Raw genomic sequence first — 23773 nt, forward strand, 5'->3', positions numbered from 1 at the left:
TTCTCACGTCTCCATCATCATTATCATAATTATTTTAATTTCTTTTCCCCGTTTTTTTTTTTGTTTTGTTTTTTTTTTGCAGTTTTTCCTCTTTTAATAGGACGAGATCAATGATCCTGAAAACGCGCATCTGTCTAATTTATTTTTTTCTTTCCTTTTCTTTTTTTTATTTTTATTTTCTGCATCATGTAGTTTTATTTGCAATCATTCCGTCCCTGTTTGCGGCCTCATTATCTCAGTGCGTTAACGAGGCCACGGTTCGGCGGCGCCGCGGCCCACCTGGTGCCACCCGGAGGACGCAGGAGGCGCACGGAGGACTCCAACTTCAGCGACCCCCACGGACAGCATGAGTTCAACACTTATAGTGCTTCTCTTTTTGTTTACTAATTCAAAGTTGGAACTAAGGTGCATTTTAAAACTTTTGACTAGTCTGTTATTGATGAAAAATACAAGTTTTCGGGCAGCAAATTAACATAAAATAGCCTATGGGTGTAATATGTTAGACCACATGCCGATGTCTGCAAGTGAAGTTGGTGTTTGCTGAGTTTTGAGGAATAGCATATTTAAAATGTGTCACGCACACTGTAAAAACAAATGTTAATGGGCAATAGATTTTGACAATAAAAATGCCTAATTTATTTAGTAGAATATTAATTTATAAATGTAATATTCAGCATTCAAGTTAAATTATAAAAAATATTGATAGAAAACATTAACTACCTTAATAGTAGTTTTGATCACAGCATGCTTGCTCATTCACTGTAGCCTGATTTGTTAATACTGGTTGTGTTAATGACAGAATATAACAGCTTAAAAGATAAGAACTTTCATAGTAAAAGATCAATACAAACTCTTTCTCCCAATTTGCAAAAACAAATTGACATTATTCTGTTCTCCTTCCTGGAGTTTAGAAGTTATCACAACTTGTTCCTGACACATTCTGAGGAGAACAGTTTCTGTTTTGATGTCTAAGAAACTTTAAGTGGGTGTTCTGCAGTGGGAGAGACTTGTGAAAAGCAAACTTTCTTGAATTCTTGAAGCATGAAATGTACCGACTTGAAAGAACTTTGTCTCGCCGCCTCAAGCAAAAGGACAAGTTCATATTCTTGCGACGCTTAGAAGTTTCTGTCTTGCAGCAAGAATGTTGGTTTCAATACCACTTTTACTAGCCTAGCATTAAGCTACGTCAAACCTGCTAGCAAGCTAAGTAACCACGAGGCAGTCATTGGAAACCGTGGGGTTTCCAGGGAAATGGCTGATAGAATACAGTTAAAAGTTTGTATCCAATTGTAATTAGTTGAGAAAGAACACTAATGCTAAAGCTAAATTTGCGAACACAAGCTAAACTTGGTAACTTGGTAACCTGAGTCAATAATTGATGAAGAGCAGTACATCTTAGCTGCAGCTAAAAAATTTTTTTTATTGCTGTTTCAGTGACATTTTATGACTTAATTGTAAACCGACTCAATTGGTTTCTTTTTAGCATCAGAGGATAAATCTAAAAAGCAATATTAGTAAGAACTTAACTAATTACGTCAATTGCTGTTTATAGTTGCCAACCACCTAAAACATTGTAATTGTTGGCTGCACATTAGCACAGCTGGCAGCACTGTAGCCTTACAGCAACAAGGTCTTGGGTTTGAATCCTGGGCTGGGCTCTTTCAGCATGCAATCTGCAGGTTCTCCATGTTGGGTTCTCTCTGGGTACTTCAGTTTCCTCCCACAGTCCAAAAGTATGATTGTTACTTTAACTGCATATTGTAACTTGCTGTCAGGTGGGGGAGAAAGGATGAGTGAGTGCAGAAAATGGATGGGTGGACAGGTTGATGCCTCTTAGTTGTTAAACTTGCATATTTTCTACTTCACCAAAGAAAATTAATGCAAATTCTTACACAAATTTTATGAGTTAAATTATAATCAGGGCAATTACCGTATTTTCCGGGCTATAAGCAGCTTATAGCCCGGTGCGGCTTTTTTATGGATTTTTCTTCAACCGCCAGGGGGCTCTTTAGCAGGAAGTGAATCATTGGAAGTCAAAATTGGAAATCAAAGAAGAAAGTGCTGATTTTCATTTAGAACAAGTACATGCTAGCAGAAGGCATGACGGAGAAATTTTTTCAAACTCATATGATGCAGCTTTTAAGTTGAGGGCTATCGATCTGGCAGTACAGGAGGGAAATGGAGCCGCTGTACGTAAACTCGGTGTGAACGAAATCATGGTTCTGTCATGAAGCGGTGCGGTGAGGGGTGGTGAGGCAGACGCAGCGGACCCAGGTAAGATGAATAATGAAATTTAATGAGGAAAAGCACAGTCCAAACAACAGGCAGCACGCACATAGACGAATTGACACTGAGTTGACAAGACAAGGACCCGACGAGGAACAAGGAACACAGGTGGAGTTAAATACACAGCGGGTAATCACAGAACGAGACACACCTGGGAACAATCAAGGGGAGGACCGGACAAGGAAGAGACTCAAGGACACAGAAAACTCGAAATTAACACACAGAAAACACAGAACACGACAGGTTCGGCTTTGGAGATGGAGGGCTGTGTCCTTAATGAATCCAGCAGATTTATCCTTGTGGAAAACCAAGCGCGGCGGAAACACCTGCGGTTTATAGCCCGGTGCGGCTTATATATGTACGTTTCCATTTATTTTTCAAAAAATCTGTAGGTGTGGCTTATAGCATGGTGCGCTCTATAGTCTGGAAAATACGGTACTAATCAAAACTATCTACTGAGCTAATAATATTTCTTCAGGACTATATTTAGTCATCTTCCTCATGTTAATAAAAAAAAGTCCAATCTTCTAACTGAACGAAATTTAAATTAAAGTCAGTTTGTCGTAAAAAGGCAACCAGATTCTTCAGAGGTCTGGACCCAATTCATTATAAGTGTGAAAATTCATTACACAGTTAAAAGGGAAAAAAAAACTCATTGTGATTTATGCTTGGGATTTATTCATCAGGATTTATGAAACAAATGTTTTGACCTTAAATTGTATAAAAGGTATAGGAGTTTAATTTTGTTTTCTGAGGAAACAGGATCTTTCTTAATTTTTCTTTCTTCTCCATGATGTCAAGTATGCTGATGGAGATCAGATCTAGAGTATTTCTGTAAATTTTCTTGATTCCATATGCCTTCTTCTGCAATCAGCATACTCTTCAAACATGAGTTGCTCTTCAACCCATTGTTTCCCATGAGTCCAGTCACACTCGTTCCATTCAGGAAGCTTCTCAAGCACGAAATAAAACACACATCCAAGTATTCCCATGTAGGTACCGAAGCAGTTTTCAAGTGTGCGCATTTTCCTTAGATAGTCAAATACATGTTTGCAAACATTAAACATTAACGGCCTTTCAGGCCAAAAGAGTTAAAAAGGAAACATCACACTGCTGCTCACATACATGAGTCATGGCAGAAATTGCTGCTCTGTGTCCCTCTCTGGGCCTATTAGTGAGGAGGTTTCGGGCCACAGTGCTTCTGGTAATGAGCCCGCCAGCACAATACAGGCAGCGGGCCGGAACAGCTGAGGGCAGACAGCACTGGCAGGACGGGGCGACTGGGACTTCCTACATTTAGCACAGAGCTACACTGACACTACGTTCACATGTGAGGTGCAGAGACAGAGAGTCTGTCTCATGTATGGGTTCGTTTGTGTGATACAACAGCGCCTGTGGCCCATTTTTAGAAACGAGCCACAAAAACGGTACCACCGGGGCCTCCCTGGAGAAATAAGTGCCAGAAAGGCAACAGCGGAGTGTGGGGCAATCAGTGGGATGATGGGCTTGGGTTGTCCTGCACCAGTCATCCAGAAAGTTCTCCACTTTATGTGCCGGTCCAAGATGCAGGCCAAGCAATTCGGCCCAGTGAAAAAGCATAATGTTCTCTGGGAATGCAGTAACAACCTGCCCAGTTTATTTTCCCCTTTGTTTTGGCTCTTGGAGAGACACAGATTGTGTTTACAGGCAATTTTAGGTGAAATATGCCTGATGGTTTTACGGCGTGTGTTCCCCCTTATTAGAAATCAATGGTTTTTCATTTCTATCACAAGCAAAGACAGAGACATTCACTAGCTACTGAGCTCTTCGGCAATTTTGAAAATCCACCAAATGGACAAAGTTACTTTTCATCTCAACTACAGTACATGGCAAAGATTTTAATACCTTCAAACCTTTGTACATTTTGTCACCAAACATCGTCACATTTTAGTGCATTTTATTGGGTTTTCATCTTCGTGATTGAGACAAAGCAGTGCACAGTCATGAAGTTGAAAGAAAAGAATGAATATTGAATATTTTTACAAGTAAAAATCTGAGAGCAGAGAAAATGTATTTAATTTGTTAATTTGAAGAATCATTTTTATTGCAGTTATAGCTGTAAGTGATTTAGGGTGTGTATCTCCCTGCTTTGCTCTTGTAGAAACAAAATGTTACACCCATTATTATTGGACGGAGACTTTTCCCTGCTGAAGAATAGCATTCGGACAGAATAATGCTGCTGCCACCATGTTTTGCAAAAGGCATGGTATGTCTGAGGTGCTTGGAATATTGCATGTAAGCCAAAAAGTAAAATTTTTGGTAATATTTTTAGTCCTAGTTTGCCAAAAGCCTCCACAACATGTTTTTTTGTTGTTTTTTATTTTTATTTTTAGGTTTTAACAGTTTTAAAAGTAGTCCAAGTTAACTTTTGCATTACTGCAGAGAAAAACAAGAAAGAACATTGAAGTCTACTCTTTTCTCTTTTTGCAACATGTCCAACATCCTATCACACAGCCACCTGTCAGCATGTGCTGGACCTCCTTTAGGACAGACAAAGGACGTTTACTTTACTTTAGAGACATTACCATTAGAAAAATATCATGTTGAGCTTTTCTTCAGTTTCCTTCGTCTAAATTTGCCCCACTTTGGCGTTATTTTCTAGAAAAAACCAAACCAGAGAGCATGAGCTTGAAGCACCACCGCCATGAGCCGACTGCTCCTCTCTCAAATTTCAGGACGCTATCTGATCCAGCTGAAACAAACGTGGCAGTCAAACGGAGCGCAGTGGTCAAACAGAGGGTGTTCCTGTGCACAGGCAGGTGCTCTGTGCCTATTAAACAACGCTCAGAGCCTGAAGGCAGGAAGCTACTGTTGACTGGAAGACATCAAGAAAAACGCACCTTTCAAAGCACACACACGCACACATTGAGGTGGATAAACTCTTCCAGGTATCAGGTACCGCCCCGAGGGATAGAGTTGACCTGTGAAGACCTGAGGAGTCAAACATACCCTTCATTGAGACATACAGTACATATTGATTTTACAGACTGATCTGTGAATAATACTTCAGATTATACATTAATCAAGTGACGCAAGAACATATGAACATATCGCTGTGTATGAATGAAGCCTGGTGGTTAAAGAAAGGTAATGTATGAGTGAAAAGATGACACAAGATAAGATGGAGGAGATTAGACTTCAAGCATTCACTTTGCTCCAACAGTTGCTTTAACTCATGAAGCTCTGACCTGAAGGCCCCGCCGCTGCGTGTTTACCCTGCATCTACAAAAGATGCTGGGTCCACGTCTGAGCTGTGAGTGTGTTTATGTGTGTGAGTGTGTGCTGGGAGAAAAAAAAGGGCAAAAAGAGGTCATGCATTGAAATGCCCTCGAGCAAAGCTTTAACTCCTCTTTAGATGCTCGATCCTTTGCCAAAACGCAAACATTTATAGACTTTTTCTCTAACATCTGAGAGGAAGAAAATTTAAAATGATCCCAATTGAAGCTTCAGAAATGTTTCTCAATCGAAGTACGAATCAGTTCTCTCATTCTGATTTACATTTTTGAAAAAAGTCCACAGGTAGTCTAGTAGAGTTTCCCCGTTTTCTCAGATTACAACACACAAAGGAGTCAAAGAGGAAGGTACAATGATACATGGTATTCAAACGTTTTTACAAATAAAAATGTGAAATGTCCACACATGTATTCAGCTCATTACTACAAGTCTTTCATAGTGTCTCTATCTTATTTGCCCAATTTTCTTTGCGAAATAGCTCACCCTTCAACATTCTCATTTAGATTTGGGACTGAACTTTTACTGAACCTTTTAAACAATGTCTTACCAGTCTTACTCTGTTATTACTACTGTACTATAGCATACTCTGCATATAGGCATTGAAGTAAAATGGGGCAAATACAAATGCATGTCTGTGTTTTCATTTCCCTGTGTGCAAAATAAAAATACATGTTGGTCTGTCACAAACAATACCAGTACAATACATTGAGGTTTGTGGGGAACGAATACCTTCCTTTTCGTTAAGTGGATATCAGATGAGAGCTGGAGTGAATAAGTGCAGCGTCAATGCCATCTTGAATAGACGAGGCGAGTCTGAGTGAAAAAAACAAACCACTTGAAAGAACCAAAGAGAGATTTTAAGGAGCCTCGACAGTGAAGAACACTTCACAGGAGCAGGAGTCAAGAGCAAAGAGAGAAAGACGATAAACAAGAAAAACCAAAGATGAGATCATTTTTGTCCTCAGAGGCATGAAATCAAGTGTTCACTCACACAAAAGATGGAAAGTAACAAATGGAGCATGTTTTTTTTTTTTTTTGGTCGCATTTTCTAGTGTTTTTGGCAACAAGGGAACAATTTTTAAAGCCACATTAAGGCATAGCGATGCCTAAAGTGAACAGCTGCATAGGGGGAAAATAAAAGAGAGGAACAAAAGAGAAACTGTGTTTTGAAACAAGCCACTAATGATCCCAACTTGAGCTCTTGGCTTTTTAATTGCCCACCCAGGCCTGACTGAGTCGCCCAGAGCTTGAGAATGGAGCAGCGCACACAGAACAAAAGCAGCCCGGTTCCAGGGACGAGTCGCCCTCTGAACCCGGCAGCTAACGCAGCCCCTGCTGCTGAGGCCCGGCGTTATTGTTGCTGCAGATCAGGAGAGTGATGGCTCTTCAAAGGAACAAGGCCACCAGCACCACTGCTGAAGTCATGCTCTGCAGGCCAAGTGAGAAGAGCTTTAGGACCAAATTGGCACATTCAGCATTAACTGTGGCACAGACAATTAATAAACTCTCCTATTTGAAATCAGAGAAACAATTCATGTGGCCTACATTTTTTCTGCCATTTTCCTTTTTGTTCTTCACATTCCTGTCTTGATCACACATGGCATAGAGTGAAAACAAATAACTTTATTTCCTTACAAATCTGTCATGTTTTATCATTTATTAACCTTCTTCATTCTGTAACAGGATGCCTTTCTCCAGCCATGTTGTTAATGTACAGGTGGCCCCGGGGCCACTGTCACTCCTGTGGCCAGTCAGTCATTCTCATCAGCAGAATCTGACTTTATCTTAATGAGCTGTTGTTATTGTTATGGACCGAGTGTTCCTCCTGACGTTTACCCACCAACAGAAAAAAATAAATAAATAAAAATCACAAAATAGATGCGAAAAGTTTTGTCAGTTTTTAACACCAAAACCTCACGTTGTGACCCTGTTTAGTATTGTTCCTGCTCTTTGCTACAGCCCATTCACATCCCGTTTCTGTATTTACTAGCGGTGTGTATGGGTGTGTTTGCGCGTTAGGTTTGGTCATTGTACTCAACTGCTGATTAACAGGCTGAGAAAACTCAAAACAGGACCTGGGCCAACATGGTGCCATAATTTACAGGAAAACAGACAAAAACCCAGGAGGTTCGCCTGAGACAGTGTGTCTTATTTATGCCGTTTTCAGGTTTACTGCAGTAATTCAAAGTTTAGGAAAGTTTTATATTTAATGTTTTTATTTTTGTGAAGGACATTTTGACTCAAACAAATTAAATATAAAACATTAAAAAGCATTCCACATTTCACTAGTCAGTCAGATGACAAATATCCTAATTTCAAAATTTAGAAAAAAAGAAATAGACATTTTGGTTTTTATTTAAATAGAAAAAATAAAAAAGAAACCAGATTTTAAAAAAAAAAAAACAAACACAAACTAATTAATTTAATCTAAAAGAAAAAGAAATAAAACTAAATGGAAAACAGAACATAAAAGGTAAAAAATGTAATTAGGAAAAAAACTAAAAGCATAACCAAATAAAATTAATAAAGGCTAGTGGTAAACTCTGCATTTTATGTTTCCTGTGAACACTTTATTGATTTATCTGTGAAAACTGAACCCAAATGGGTTCATTGATTCATATTTTGCAGTTTGGGCTTAGTAATGTCCTGAAGTATTTGAAATTATGTTGCTTTCTTAAATCCTGTCACATTTTCAACCCAAGTTTGTTTTTTTTGGGGGTTTTTTACAGGTGCTGGGTAACATGTTGTGTTACTTTAGAAGTCCTTCATTTAAACAAATCATCTAAGAGAGAAATTCATAGATGAAAAACAAATATTAAATCAACATTTTAACATTTTGAATAGAACACTTAGAACTATATATATAACTATATATAAAAAAGTGCAATACAAAAATAAAACTAAAGCAGTTCTTCTTCCTGGTTCCATTTGTTTAGACATGTGCTGTTCTACAGCACCCTCTTGTGGTAAACATCAGTAAGAAAGTTTGTGACCTCATAAAACATTCACTTTGACCTAAAAGAAAAACATAAATGCTGGTACCACAATATTTCAGTTCATAAAAGACTTGCAAATTCAGACAAAACTAACCAAGTTAGGTCCAATTCAATTTATGGAGATTATTAGTTGTGCATTTCGCATTTATGTGAAAATGAACTAGACAAAAATAAAAAAATTACTGAGGGGGCTATTACATGGATCTTTGTAAAAGCCCCCTTTTTACTAGTGAAATTTACAGCTTATTTCACTATCTGTAAAATCTCAGCAGAAATGCTTAAAAGTGCGTCTTTGGGCGCAACAATCGCTTCATGTCAGGCCTCCTTAATTCGAGGGACGATGGTCCGGCGATAAGTCCGTCTCTCGGAGATATTACGTTTGACTTTTACTATTGTCGGAGAGGTCAGCTCAAGATCCAGAGAAGGACTAGAGTAAGACCGTTTCAGGCCAGCTTCATTATCGTCTTCATCCCCCAGGCAGTCTCCACAGGTAGCCTTGTCAAACAGTTTCAGGTCGGCGCTGGCCAATGTGTCGTCCTCAGTCTTCGGCACTGTCTTCCAGGCTTCCATCACCTGGATGTAGGTCTCGTAGCGACACACCTGTGGTTGAACGACAAACACTGAATAACCTGTAGATCTACATATACTCATGCTTAAGCTCACACAGCAGCTCCAGTACCTCGAACTGCAGGTACTCTGTTCTGACACGGTGTTCCTCCAGATCCCTGGTTTTAGCTTTTTTGCTGTCTGGCGGGTTCTCCTCCTGATGCAAGAGGTCGGCTTTGAAGGAATCCAGTTTTCCTGTGTGACACTGCAGCTGACGTTCCTACATCAGGAAAATGACAGGAAAGAGGACAAAGGTTACATTTCTGGTCTCTAACCAGAACCAGAAGAAAACAGTAAACTTAGATGTTTGTGGATGTGCTGTTTTTGGGATTGTGTGTGATAGACCAACACAAAGTAGTGCAAAATTGTGAAGTGGAAGGAAGAAAATAAATGGAGAGAAGTATAAAATTATAATCACAAAAAATGTTTATTTTGCCTGATTTTGTTATTTTATAATTATTTATTTATATAAATTATTTTCATTTTGGTCTTGAAAATGGCAACATTTTCACAGAACGTTATATTTTGGTCTGCTTGATGATGCAATTTTTTTATATTACATGATTGGGTTTTTTTTAATCTTGTACTATAGTAGCTATTTTACCAAATACTTTTTCACTCTTACTTGAGTAATTACTTGGATGGCTAATTTTTACTTTTACTTATGTAAAAAGATGTCAAAGTAGTTCTTCTCTTACTTGAGTACAATTTTTTTGTACTCTATCCACCTCTGACTTTGACTGTTTGGCTTCTGCATCACTTTGACTAATATATATATATATATATTTACTGTTTCTTCAATTGATACAGAAAAGTCTGTTGCAACATAAATTGAAAAATTACACAAGCACAATTATCAAAACATAAGGTCTTTTAAAACCGAGCTATAGCAATGCAACTTGTAATTTGTTACCAAAGAAGACTGAAATGCATACCAGAGAGTGTGCAGATTTTGAGGCAGGAAGTATCGGCCTGAAGAACCTCCTCTGGGAGCCGACAGCGGCGGGGAACGGAGGAGACGAGTGAAGAGCGGAAATCAAGTTGATGCGGGAGATCCATGAATTCATCTCTGCTTTGGATCTGAGGGAAAATCCACCAAACACTCAATTTGTCACCATCAATCTCTTTAGAGGAAACCTGCTGTTAGAGATTTTTATGTATTATCATTTTATTATTCCTTTAGATTACATTCAGTCTAAAGAACATTGTGATTTTCTTTTAAAGTGATTCTCTTCCTTATGTGTGTATGAACTGACCTGGAAGTCACTACTGTCTGTTTATCTTCATGTGAAACAGTTAACAATGTGTTTCTCAGACCTTTGATTAGTTATCACACCTAGGAAGTGGGTTGCTAGTTGATTATATCAGAAGTTTTACGACCTTTGTTGTTTTTCCTGACTGTCCCCTAGGTAGAAATTCCTTAGTCGTAAAACTGTGTTTGATTGTGTTCGTTTCGGGGGCTTCTAATCTTATCAGCACCAGCCCCCTTTGCTTTTGTCTTGTGTTAATAAAAAGACAAGCTCTACTGCAGAGTTTCAGAACTCATGGTGAACTGGTCAGAGGAGCAGTTCTCTGTGTTTTCTCCTTTTGCAAAAGCTTGGCTATAAAATTCATAATACGTTGTCTGTGGTTCTTTATTTTATATAGGTTCGAAAGGAAAAATACCTATCACCTGCGGTCTTGCACACAAACACAAACATCTCGCCCTGCCGATTCTATGTAACTTACGACGCCTGGAAGAGAAAAACCCTCCAATCGGCCGTCTGCAGGCGGAACACATGCGGCTTCTTGGTGTAATCGTTCGCCGGCTCAGCCAGGGAGTGATGGACTCCCACCATGTCCTCGGTCACCGGATGATCTCTGCGATAATCATGCTGACACACAACACAGAGAACTCAGGATCAAGTAAAAGAGCTACATGATGTTAGGAGAATTAGGAGCTGAGTCACCGACCTTCTGTAAGTAAAGGGTCATTCCCTTCAGCTCTGCAAAGAAAGGTTTCCAGCCCCGTTTCCCCCAGGGAGCTGCCACAAAACAACAACATTCAGCAGATCTATAATGACCAACGACTTGCATCACTAACATACAGATTTTAATAAAACCTGTCAAGCAACTATCAGGGATCTAAAATATGGCTTTAGCATTACTGTTATGCTCAAAAAGCACATCAAAACTGTTATTATTGATGAATAATGTCGTGAACTTCTTCCATAAATGAACAAATATACCTATCTTGAAGAGAAATACTAATTTGAATTCAACAACTACAGATTCAAAGTTATGTAATTGTTCATAATTAGTAATGCTAGAATAGTGATGTCCAAATTAAGGTCCGTGGGTCATTTGTGGCTCTCAGAATGATTTTACATGGCCCACAAATACAACTCAAGATCGGTTGTTTAGGGCAAGATTTTTCTTTATACGAGGCCTTTCAAAAACAGATTGGAAAACGGGGAAATTTTAAATACAACTCAAAGTACTTGTATTTAAGAAGTCACATTTTTTGCTTTCATTTCAATTTCATGCTAAACCTGACTGCAAAAATTCATAAACTTTGCCTCTGAGGCACACTTTATACATCTATTCATTCTGCGCTGTTGGGTGTAAAAGTAAAACTGGTCCCACTTGTACATAAGATAATGGATCTCAATGGGACAACCCATATAAATAAGGAATATATAATATAAAAAATAAATAAATAAACTGCAGTAAAAGCATGTTTGCATTATTTATTACTACTGCTGTCAATTATGTAGCTCTTTCTGCTCTGATGTCTAAACCCAAACTTGGAGCTGGTCTCTCGTCTAGGTATTTTACAAGTGAACTCGTGCCAATGCCAGCCTTTAAAAATAATTTTTCTATGTTTATACTCAAGCACGAAACACCATATAATGTCCATCTCAACACTGGTATTCTTCTGTTTTGTAAATTGTTATGTCTAATGTGATGTAACGTAGGATATATGTGTGTCAGTCCCACTTACTGCGTTTTCCGTTGATGTCGGCATGCAGCTTCCTCTGCAGGAATCCCTGTTTGACCACAGTGGCCGTTTTGTCCTGAGGAACGTCCAAGAACGGGTTGGATTTTGAGCGCAGAGGAGCGTCGTCTCCTCCACTTTCATCCACCAGGTTCTTCAGCTCCTCCTCATCCCTTCGCCACAGGATCAAGTGAAAACATGAATGAGCTGGAATCACATGGATCTGGTAATGCTTTTTTGGCTGGGTTACTTACAAGGCCCACTCCAGCGGTTCACTCTTTATGGAATTATAAAGACTCTACAATATAAATCCAAGAGAAAAGTTACATCAGTTTTGATATAAACGTTTTAGACTTTAGCTAAGAGAAGAAAAATGTAAATATCTTACTTTCAGCAGCTCCTTGTTGAAGTTTCCTCCCTCATTCATCCCATCCAGGTTGGTCACAAACTTAGATGAAGACATGGATTTTCCTACATTCTGTAAACGAACATGTGATTGCTTTAAAGCTGAACAAATCGGTGTCAAAAACAAACTGTAGAGGTTGCTTGGTCTCACCTGTCCATGCAAGTCAGTGTTGAGAAGCATCAAAGCGCAGGTCAGAGCCAACGCGGCCCCTGAGGACATCCAAAAGAGACAGAGACAGATGTTAGACATGAATGAATCGTCGCAGCTGCGTCTTCAAGCGTGACGCATGTCTGCCTCACCCGGGGAGGAGTAGGAGTCGGGGTTGCACTTGTGGAAGCGGTTGCAGAAATGCTGCAGCACTCGTTCTCTCTCCTGGGTCTCCCCAATCAATACGACAACCTTCAGAAAAGATCTAGGGATGAGAGCGTGAAAAAGGATTAAAAAATACATATGTTTCATGAAGGTGATTCATAAGACATAAATATCCGTCTGTGGTATTTTACCTGAGGGCATGATCCAGAGTTTGGCCAGAGAAATCAAAGAATTTGAGGTATTCCTCTCCGACAGCATGACTGAAGTCATTACTAAACACGGGAAAAATATTATATATGAATATATTTGTGTCAGAAAATAACATGAAGAAGCCAAACAAACTAATGGAGAACAGCAGCTAATCATTTAGAGAAACTCATGTATGTAAACTACTACTAACAAAAAGTTCATTTGACCCTAGAATATCTGTATTTATATGAATAGATTCATATCAACCTCTGATATTTGAAATACTTACACACTTAAGGACGTGATTTGAGATGCTTTGTAACAATTTTAATTTCAAATAAATCTATCAGCACCAAAACCATTTTTTGACACAAATGTAAGATTAAAATGAACAAATCTTACGATTCTTACGTTCTTATGATACGACTTAGTTTCAAATTTCTAAACCATTTCAGGCTTGAAGGTTTTGATTTTTGCAGCAGTTTTTAAAAGTTCATGACATTTGGTACAAAAAAAAATAGATATATTTTACACATTGTATTTTACACATAAAACATAATAAAATATTTTTATAAGAAACCTGAATTTAAGTTACAGATACAAAAATTACCTTTTTTTTTGTTTGTTTATATATCTAAATAGAATAACAATTTTTTTTTTAAATAAAAAAATATATTAAAAATATATTTTTTTAATAGAATAAAAATATTCTGTTTAGAATATTTTTTTTAAATATTAGGTTAGGTGAAATCATACTCTTTACTTTTCAAACCCAGAGAGCAAAACTGAGCTTGTGAAATGTTTCCAGATTTTATCCCATGCACTCTCTGCCTATTGAATGTAAAAGGCTAATTTACTTCTACTACTAGAGTCAAGACTGACATTTAAAAGCAAAAAATAAAAGAGTCGGTCATTTGATTGACTTATCCTTGGCAACACTTTCATTTTAGCCAAATTAAAGAACAAATCAATACTTTGATTAAGTGAACTTAAATGTTATTAAACTCCCTCTAAACTGAGCAGTTCAAGGCTTCCCTTTTAATTAATGAAATTTCCTCAGCAAGGCTTTATAAATGGGCCAGAGTATCCTGGGATCGAGTTCAGCAATTTTAGAAAATAAAACTCATGATGTTTTCTTCATCAGATGCAAAGACAGAATACATTGAGGTTTCTCCATAGCAGTAATCAGCATATTATGCTAATAAGATGTAAAGTTGAAAACCCTCTGAAAGCAGGAAGTTAAAACAATGGTTTTATGTGCTGATCAGAAACATTTACACACTGTCTCTTGGTCATGATTAAATAATAAAACCAAGCTAATGTTACCTCATCTGCATAAAAACACTTTAATGCTTATGCAAACCTTTAAACTGTATATCTAAAGAATGAAAACAAGCATTTCTTGAATAATAATAATGAAAGAGTCTGAATGTGTGCTTACTCTTTGTCCAGATGCTTCACCACATCTGAGCGTTGGATGTTGTCCAGCTTAAAGAGTTGCTCAGCGAGTCGCTGCGCCTTCTCTCTGTCCACCTTACACCCGTTAACGTAAGGCGCCACCGGATCCTCGTGTTTATCTCCGTTAGACACAACTCCTAGTGGACTCTCACTGTCAGTAATCCCAACATCTTCAGTCTGGACCAACGTCTCAGCCTCTTGGCCCACGTGGTTGGACTCGGCCTCTTCATCCCGCGGCGGAGCTTCGCTGTCAGGCGACAGCTGTTCTGTCATTTCTGACTCATTCGTCTTGTCTGAGGGTCCCGGCTGCTCAGACAAGCGGCATGTTTGCTGTGGCAGCTCATTCAGCTCTGATGGATTGCCCGCGACTGCAGACTCCTTAGCTTCATCACAAGCTGTCTGCTCTGGTTGATCCTCTGGAGCTTCTGGTGGGGTTAACTGGTTTGGTGATGCCATCTCTGGGGATTGGTCCTGAAGCTGATCAGACTCTTCTGGATGCATCTGCTTGGGCTCCTCACTCGTTTCACCCGGTTCAGACTCTGACGCAGCTCTGTCTTGGTCACACTCCTGTTGCTCTAAAGAGTTTGTCTCCTCCAGATTTGCAGGGTCTTCCGCCCGATCCGATGAGTTTTCTGCTCTCTCCGCTTTTTCTGCCTGCTCTTCTGACACTTCCTCGTTGTTATCCTCGGACTCTGACAGCTCAGGATCCACTTTCTCCTCCACTTCTTCACACATTTCTTCAGGCAGCACAGAGAGATCGTCACCTAACTGATCCGGTGTCTCTGCGTCCTTCTTGTCCTCTGAATGTCCACTGTCCTCTGGAAGCTCTTGTAGCTCTTTAGGCGTATCAGCAGGTGTGCTTAGTCCAGTGTTGTCAGTTTGCGGCACTTCTGCAGGTACTTCCCTAAAAGGCATCAAAACAAACATGCATTGAGTATATTTTTAAAATAGCCCAAAATTCTGCAACGGTGTGTACATAAAAGAAGAATTCCGATGTAGGAAACGTTGGTGACTCAACACTGACATCTATTTTGAAAGGTGTGAACATAAAAAACAAAAAAACAAAAAACAGATAGTGTGTTAAACAGGAGGAAATGCTAATGTGGCAGCCTAACTTTTAGAAACAGGATGTGATCAGTGTTCCTGTTAGAAGCAGAAGGCTTCGACTGAAACTACCATTAATTAATTTAAAGCTAGTTTAATTTATAGTGTCATCTTGCAGGCGGGTAACATACTCTCCCAACTTGAACTTGAAAATAAATTGGATTGAACTCTACGTTTTTGTGTCAAGGTATAATTTTCATAAACTAACATAGGGAAAAAAACACAGTTCATCATTGCACCATATCATTAGTTCTTTGGCTAAGTCAAAATGCAGAAGTGGAGTGTGAAAATGTCCTTACTGCTTGTACAGGGATTCAGAGGGGAAGTAGCAGTCAGCTAATGGCAATTAAAAGCATAGGAAGAAAGAGTTTTCACTTCTGAACGCAGTTTGCAGGTTTGAAATATTCAGGGGAGTGGTGGCAAAAAGCCGAGAAGGAAAGACATGAGTAATGACTTTAGAGGAGCTCTTTGGTTTTCCACTTAAAGTAACAATTGATCAGAATGAGATCCTCATGGTACAATAACCTTGAGTACAAACACCATAGTTTCACTGTATTCATACAAAAATGTAAAAGCAAATGTATAATATTCAGAAACAGCCACAAAAACTATATATATATATATATATATATATATATATATATGGAACGACATAACCAAGTTACAGGCATAGTGTACAGAAACATCTGTGCAGAATATGGACTGGAAACCCCGAGATCAAAGTGGGAAACACCCCCAAAGGTGGCGGAGAACGCCAGAGCTAAGATCCTGTGGGACTTCCAGATCCAGACAGACAAAATGGTAATGGCGAACCAACCAGACATTGTCGTAGTGGATAAACAACAGAGGAAAGCCGTTGTGGTAGATGTAGCAATACCAAGCGACTACAACATCAGGAAAAAGGAGCACGAGAAACTAGAGAAATACCAGGGCCTCAGGGAGGAACTGGAGAGGGCCTGGAAGGTGAAGACCACAGTGGTGCCTGTGGTCATCGGGGCCCTCGGGGCAGTCACCCCCAAACTGGACCAATGGCTACAACAGATCCCAGGAACAACATCAGACATCTCAGTCCAGAAATGTGCAATCCTTGGCACAGCCAAGATACTGCGCAGAACCCTCAAGCTCCCAGGCCTCTGGTAGAGGACCCGAGCTCAGAGGATAAGAACCACCCGCGGTGGGTGAGAAGGGAATTTTTTTTATATATATATATATATATATATATATATATATATATATATATATATATATATATATATATATAAAAAATTCCCTTATATATATATATATATATATATATAAACTATAATTTAATGTAATTTTGATTTGACACAGAAAAACAAACATATAGGATAGATTTTTGCCAACTTTGTGGTTTACTAGTGCTTAATGCAAAGAAGAATACATTTTAGGTATTCTGCTCTTCAGAGAGGAACACAGGTCTAACAATCTTACATTAACTTGTTAATTAGGCTGGATATTTGCTCGGGTAGCAAATGCACTTGGCTGCTTAGCAACCATGCCAAATTGTACTTTCAAAACAGTATTACTCATCTGTTCAGTTTTCATGTTTGATCCAAAAAGAACAAAATATTTCAAAAAGCTACTTTTTTTTTCTTGTAAGCGAGGGGAAGCTTCTTTCAGACAGCTAACATGCAGTGCACAGCAGCAGCATTATGCTCTCTGAACCACTAAACTGACTTTAAACCATATAGAAACATGTTTGAATATAAAATTCAAGGGAATCTGAAACCTTAACCTTTTCAAACCTTTGCTTAGCTTGACATCGACACCTGGCAGATGCTTCATTTAAAGGTTTTCTAAAATAAATTAAAAAAACATTAAAGAGTGGGAATTTAAGACAATTCCCAATCTTCTGAGGAATAAAAGTTCACATCAAATACTGAGATTAAGGCTCCAACAAAATGAGATATTTAAGAGTGTTAACTGGGAGTTCAATTCCAGTACAATGATTGAACAACTGACTTATTTTGAATCATCGTTGCGTCACCTAAAAAATTTAAATAAGTTTGTAAATTCACTTCTGATCAAACAACAAGACCTGAAGTCCTTTAGATCTACACTCCTCATAGCTCTGCCTAAACAATCTGCTGCTCACATCCTGACTAAAACCAGGAAGATAGAGCACATCGCTCCAGGTCTAAAGTCACAGAATAGACTTCAGAATACTTTTATTGGTTTATAAATTACTGAATACACCAAAGGTCTGTTGTTGTCGTATCAGCCTTTCGGACCACTGTGGTCTTTTGATTCTGGTCTGCTCTGCATCCCCAGAACCAGAACCAAAGATAGAGAAGCAGCAGTCAGTTTTAATGCTTAATGCACCTGGAACAAATGTCCAGATAACTGCAAAACAACAGAAACAAAGAGTTTCTATAAATCAAGGCTAAAAACTCCACCTGTTTAAAGCTGCCTGTGTTTAATATTAACACCATTGATTTAATCTGTATTCCAATTTTTCATTACTTTTCCTTATTATATCACTGCAATTTAAAATTTCATTATATAAAGCACTTGCACCAAATGTGCTATCCTAATAAACTTGCATTACAGATGTCAAGTAATGTGGTTAAACATACTGAGAACTTGGGTTGATTGCTTATTTTATCCTAGTTTAGCAACATTTCTGAGAGCTTTACTGGAGTTTACCAGTTTTAAACGTTACATGAAAAGATCAAATCATGTGGCTGAAATAGAAATTGTGTCTCATATGTGGCAAGTTTATTTAAATGTTAGCATGTTGTAACAGAACGGTTCCTTATCTTTTAGATAACGCTGACTCATTAGCAGTCATGATGAACGAGTAGATGTTCAATGTAACAAAGTTATTTTTATTTGATAAAATGCGGATTGGCATCTGTAATTAATTTTTTCTTCTTTTTTTTTCTCTGGCTTCGCTGTAATTGAAAATGTCCTCTCTCCTTTTTTGAATGAACAATACTCACAGATAACTCAGAGTGCTGACAGTTTCTGCCTCCTCGCTTTCTTCCTCATTGGAGATGTCGGTCAAACTCTGCCGTTCCTCAACCTCGCTCACGTCCTGATGCTCTTCCTGGGTTTCGACACAATCTGCTGCGGCTGGTTCCTCCTCGTTGAAAACATCAGTGAAGCTCTGCTCTTCTTGTCCCCCACTCTCCTCCTCCTCAGTCGCTTGTATACTCTCAAAACAATCTGCCGAAGCCGGTTCCTCCTCGTCGGAAATGTTACTTAAACTCTTCTCTTCTGGAACCTCGCTCCAGTCCTCTGTCGCTCCGTCAGTGTCAACACCGTTTGTCGAGGGCTGTTCTCCTTCCGAGTCTTCTTGCTCACTCAGCAGAACTATGACCTCTTGTTCCTTTTCGAGTTTCACATCTAAAAAAGTGTCCACGTCTTCTGATAAACATTGGATCTTGTCAGAAGTTTTTAATAGGTCCTCATCTGACGTTACTGGGCTTCCATCGTCTTCCTCTGAGTCTGAAATTCCTAGAAGATTTGACAGAAGAGGTTAAACACGGTGAGAAAGGTAGGTCAAGAAGTGACACAAACTTCCTCTTAAAATGAAGCACAAATAATCTCCAACTAAAACTAATGTAACAGAGCTGCTCCGATACATACCGGTGTTACTTTCAGATTGCTCTGCTGCTGTATCTTCCTTTTCCTGTTTCGTTGGCTCGTTCTCATCTGCAGCATCACATGGCTGAAAATTGCAACACAGACTACTGAGCATGAGCTTATAGAGAGAAACTTGTGATTCCCTCTGAGTTCATGGAGCTGCACCATCTGACCAACAACACATATGCTCATTTACTCCCACATCCACCACAGAAACCCAAATTAGCAACAAAAACACAGGATGTAAACTCTTAATTCCAGTAAAATTAGGCTTAATGACATGACTCACTTTTAGTTGTGGACTAAATTGTCAGTAACAAGTAACAGAGGCAGGAAAGTGTCACACCTCCTCTTTTTCTGACACATTTCATACCTTATAGTCATTTCCGGCACTCTCAGTAGCTGGGTTTAGAGGCCGTGCCTCAGACTCATCTGGTTCCTCTTTGTCCTCCTGCTCGCAAGGCTCGGCAGTAACATCTTGAGGCTGATGGTGATGAGAGAAGGAAGTGCTGTTCAGACTCGTCACGCCCTCGGAGTAAAGCTGATTGGCCAAGCTGCTGTCAGTCGTCTCTGCGGAGACGATGGGCATGTCCCATCCCACACTGGCGAAGGAAAGAGAGGAGCTGGTGCAGGTGACGGGCTGCAGAGTCCACATAGTTTCCTCCAGCTGTTCTGCCTCTTCAGGAGAGGTGTGTGTCTCGCTCATCTCTGCCTCATCACCAGACGCCGGCTCCTCACGTTCTCCATTTATGCTCTGATCCGCTGAGATCTGCGAGTCACGTGTCAGTTCTGTTTCTACAACATCCGGCAGAGAAGCACACAGGTTCTCCTCCTCCATTGGCGCCTTGTAGGCAGTAAAGTTGCCAGCTTTTTGTCAAGTTTAGAGAGGGGTGATGAAGCTGTTTATTTACAAAAAGTCCTCCCCTGCTGGATTTGGCCTGATGCTTTTACAAGGTGCCATCTCTGTTGGATTAAAAAAAACAAAAGTAGAAACATTTTAATTTGAACTCAGATGAAACAAATAATTTCCTCTAAATCTGAATCAGCTGTGCAGCTAGTTGAATCAAATGGACGATCAAAAGCAAATAGAAAACTGGTTAAGAAAATATCTCGTCGGGACGATTTAAATATTCGACAGACAAAAGCCATTCCCATCGTGCCCTCCAAAAGTATTCATTACAGTCACAAACTTTACTGTAATTTGTTGGGATTTCTTTAGTCGTACACTCCACAAACCCGGATTTCGGGGAAAGTGGAAAGAAAAATAAAAAAATAAAATAAAATAAAGATATGTCATCCCACTGTCATTTTGCAACAATTCATGTAGAAGAAGTTTAGGAGAAAATCAACACTGCTCATCACTCTGAATGCACGATTCTCATCAGATAATGGAAATGATTTCATTCAGCAGGAACAGTAATGGTAGCAGTTAGAGGGTAAACCTGGACGAAAAACTGCTGAAGACTTGAGGCCAGAGCGGATGTTTACCTTCCAACAGGACGATGACCGTAAACAGACAGACAGAGCTACTTTTGATTTCTGTAAAAAGCAAAGTGTGGAGTGGAATGGCCCAGTCAAAGTTCAAACAAAAATCCAGTTAAAGATCTGTGGTTAAGATTTCAAAATCAACCTTCAAAGATACTATCCATCTAATCTGACTGAGATTTAGCTATTTAGCAAAGAGTCTTGCTCAAATTGTAAAATAGTAGATACATATCACAAAACTACCTGCATCTCCAACTGCGATGAAAGGTGGATCCAAAAAATGCTGCCTCAAGCGGAGGGTTGAGGAGTAAGGGTGGGGGGGGAGCAAATGCATTTTTTTTAGATGTTTTTATTGTAAAAGAAAAAAACTGAAAGAGATGTATTCTTATCCTTTTACTTCATAATCTTGCACTGCTTGATTTTGTTTTGTGGTTGTGACAAAACACGAAAAGGCTTGAATATGAATGCCCCTGCAATGTTGAACATCATCATATTTATAAAGCAAATATAAATGTAATACAGCAAATCAATGTAGCAAATCTATATTGTCTATACATCTAAAACTACTGTTAATTTGCTGCTTCTACCAATGTGCCGTGCAAGACACCCTGAAGACAAAAGCCCATTTTTACTTCCTGAGACCAAAAAAGAAAGCCAGCTGAGCAAACGAGCAGCAGAAGGAAGCGGAGTGACGGGGTGTATGCTGTGTTATGGACAGAGATTCGATGGAGAGAGGGTGGGGTTCTGGGGCTGCAGTTCAACCGTTTTGTCCTCTGTTTATCACTATATCACCATGCGCTGCGGCACATGCAGATGTCTGTCTGGTGAACTTGATTTCAGAGTGTGTTGTGAACACAAACACCAGCAGCGACCCGTATCGGAAGAAAGTCACGTTATATATCAGATTTTTGGTTTTCTGTGTGATCTCAGCTTAAACACGATCTCATTCTTTCTTGCACATGCTCGTTTTTAAAACTTTTCTGTCTTTCTTTTATTATTTCATTCATGTCATGTAAGCCAACATCCGGGACAGACCTCGACCACATTTCCTGTGTGGGTGCGAAGTTCTCAGTTCCTGTCAGGGTGCAACAAATGCGACAGGAGTTAGCTACGATTAACAAAGAAGAATAGATCAAAATAAATTTGTTTGATGTGTAAGATTTCTCGCTTAGAAAAAAGAAATTTGTCTTTTTTTTTCTAAAATAAAGTAATAAATAAAAAAGAGCAGATTTTTTTTTATGAATTTTGGAAAGCAATGAGGTAAAACTGTAAATGCAATACATGACTGAAATGATTTTTTAAAAAAAAGAATGTTTCACATTACAACAATTGTATTTTTGTGGATCATAAAATCACAACAAAATCCTTAAATGATTATGAAGTTTTCAATAGTGGAAATTTGACAGTTTTTGAAATAAAACATACAAAAATATAACAGGAAACACAAAGCCCAAATTCAACTGAACCTTGTCGACAGGTTAAGAATTAAAGGTTTCTACAGAATAGGAAGTTACTGCAGCACATCACCAGTTTAGGAAGTATGAAATTAAATATTGATGCCTGAGGGGGGAAAATGAAAAGAGGAACAACCTGTCCAAGTTAAAGGTGTGAAATTTGTAAATAACAATGGAGCATGATAGATCTTCTAGAGCAGTTTAAAAAAAAAATACCAAGTCTGCTTAGAAAAAGCATCAGTGAACATGATGCATGCAGAAATAAACTTGATAGAGAATTAGAACAAGAACATCTCTGTGAGGAATTTATTAGACTGTAAAAGCATGACTTACCCCCTCTAGGCGCTTGAAAGCAACATCATATGATCAACCAGCTTGTGAGGTTTTAAGTCAAGACTTGTGGGAGGGAAAAGCACAGCCGTGTTGCTCCGGGTCTGCCGCTGTGCATTCACAGGCACCCTGAAGAATACCAGTAACACCAAAGTGACTGTGTTTGAACCTGCTCTGCTTAACAAACAAGCCACACATCTGCTCTCTTTAAGCCAAGACAACCTTTAGTCTCTTACGCCACATAAAGTTACATGCAAGTTCTGGTCCTCCGTCTCTGAGCTTCCTGTCCATATCTGGAGGTGTGTTGTACTTTTTTTTATCTGTTAGTCTCTAAGCAGCAAATAGCAGGAAGGATGACGGAAGAAAGACGAGAATGGTAACAAAGAGAAAGAAAAGCTCCTTTCTGATTGGCAGATGACTCAGAAGTTCGAAAGACACCTGAGAGGCCTCGTAGCACACGCCTTACAGGTATGCGGGCGCACACATACAGGTCAGGTTAAGGGGAGGGGCCAGCATTCATTCCTGCAAAACAAATCAGACAATGTGGCAAAACCAGACCTTACTCAGATTACACTAGTATAAGTCATCGTCACCTCATTTTCTAATTGGTATGTTGGCTTTAATATGCAGTCAGAAAATCCAGGATGAAGTCCTGACACTTTTTAAATCAGGGTTAGTTGGTATATCAGGGTTAGTTTTGCAACACAGCTCGAAAATTAGCTTTAACATTTAAATGTGTTTGTTTTTTTTTCTGTTTGTGTTTTGCACAAATTTTGCATTCTGGAAAATCAATTCAAATATAGTAATTTCGATGTAATTCCTACATATATAACGTCTCCAGTGTGGGGTCAGTGCCCCGATGAGTTAGTAGTATTAAAGTGCACTTAAATATACTTGAATAAATTAGAATGTGGAATAGCAGTATATAACTAGAACAATGGTGGTGTAGGAGACTGCACTTGTGGTAAACTTTAAATATTTTTAAATAAACTAAAATGTAAGTAGGCTACACCTAATAAACCAGTAATAGAATGAATGTACTTTTTGCATTATACTTTTGTAAATGTAAAAATGTTCCTATTTAAGAAAATTAAATTTACTATACATTCTAGTACTACAAGTATATGGAGGACCAAAACTGACATAATAAGAAATTAAAGCATAAATATATATTTAGTTTTACCTTGTTCTTACACATGAGTTTGTCAAGAAATGTATATATTTTCTTTTTCATTTCCCCTAAACATGCAGACAACCAAAAGGACAAGTAGAAAAAGCACAAATAGAA

General features: G+C 38.8%; 1 protein-coding gene across 2 annotated transcripts; it reads right to left on the reverse strand.

The window, feature by feature from the left end:
* Window positions 1–8278: 8278 nt before the first annotated feature.
* On the reverse strand, window positions 8279–22927 carry LOC116724359 (PH and SEC7 domain-containing protein 4). 2 transcript variants are annotated; one of them, XM_032570001.1, is made up of 16 exons: window positions 22489–22920; window positions 19590–20179; window positions 19220–19301; window positions 18571–19087; window positions 14487–15407; window positions 13048–13128; window positions 12844–12956; window positions 12695–12753; window positions 12527–12616; window positions 12393–12436; window positions 12145–12311; window positions 11115–11185; window positions 10890–11035; window positions 10097–10241; window positions 9235–9381; window positions 8279–9155 (listed from the first exon to the last, which is right to left on the reverse strand). In XM_032570001.1, the coding sequence occupies exons 2-16, from the start codon at window positions 20052–20054 to the stop codon at window positions 8871–8873; spliced, it is 3333 nt and encodes a 1110-aa protein (XP_032425892.1). In that variant the 5' UTR covers window positions 20055–20179; window positions 22489–22920; the 3' UTR covers window positions 8279–8870. The 2 variants fall into 2 exon arrangements, 1 of the variants encoding a protein (XP_032425892.1); XR_004340145.1 differs by lacking the exons at window positions 8279–9155; window positions 9235–9381 and having other exon boundaries at window positions 10191–10298; window positions 10834–11035; window positions 22489–22927.
* Between the last annotated feature and the right edge of the window lie 846 nt (window positions 22928–23773).

The sequence above is a fragment of the Xiphophorus hellerii genome, chromosome 8, assembly GCF_003331165.1.
Source record: "Xiphophorus hellerii strain 12219 chromosome 8, Xiphophorus_hellerii-4.1, whole genome shotgun sequence".
Classification (NCBI taxonomy): domain Eukaryota; kingdom Metazoa; phylum Chordata; class Actinopteri; order Cyprinodontiformes; family Poeciliidae; genus Xiphophorus; species Xiphophorus hellerii.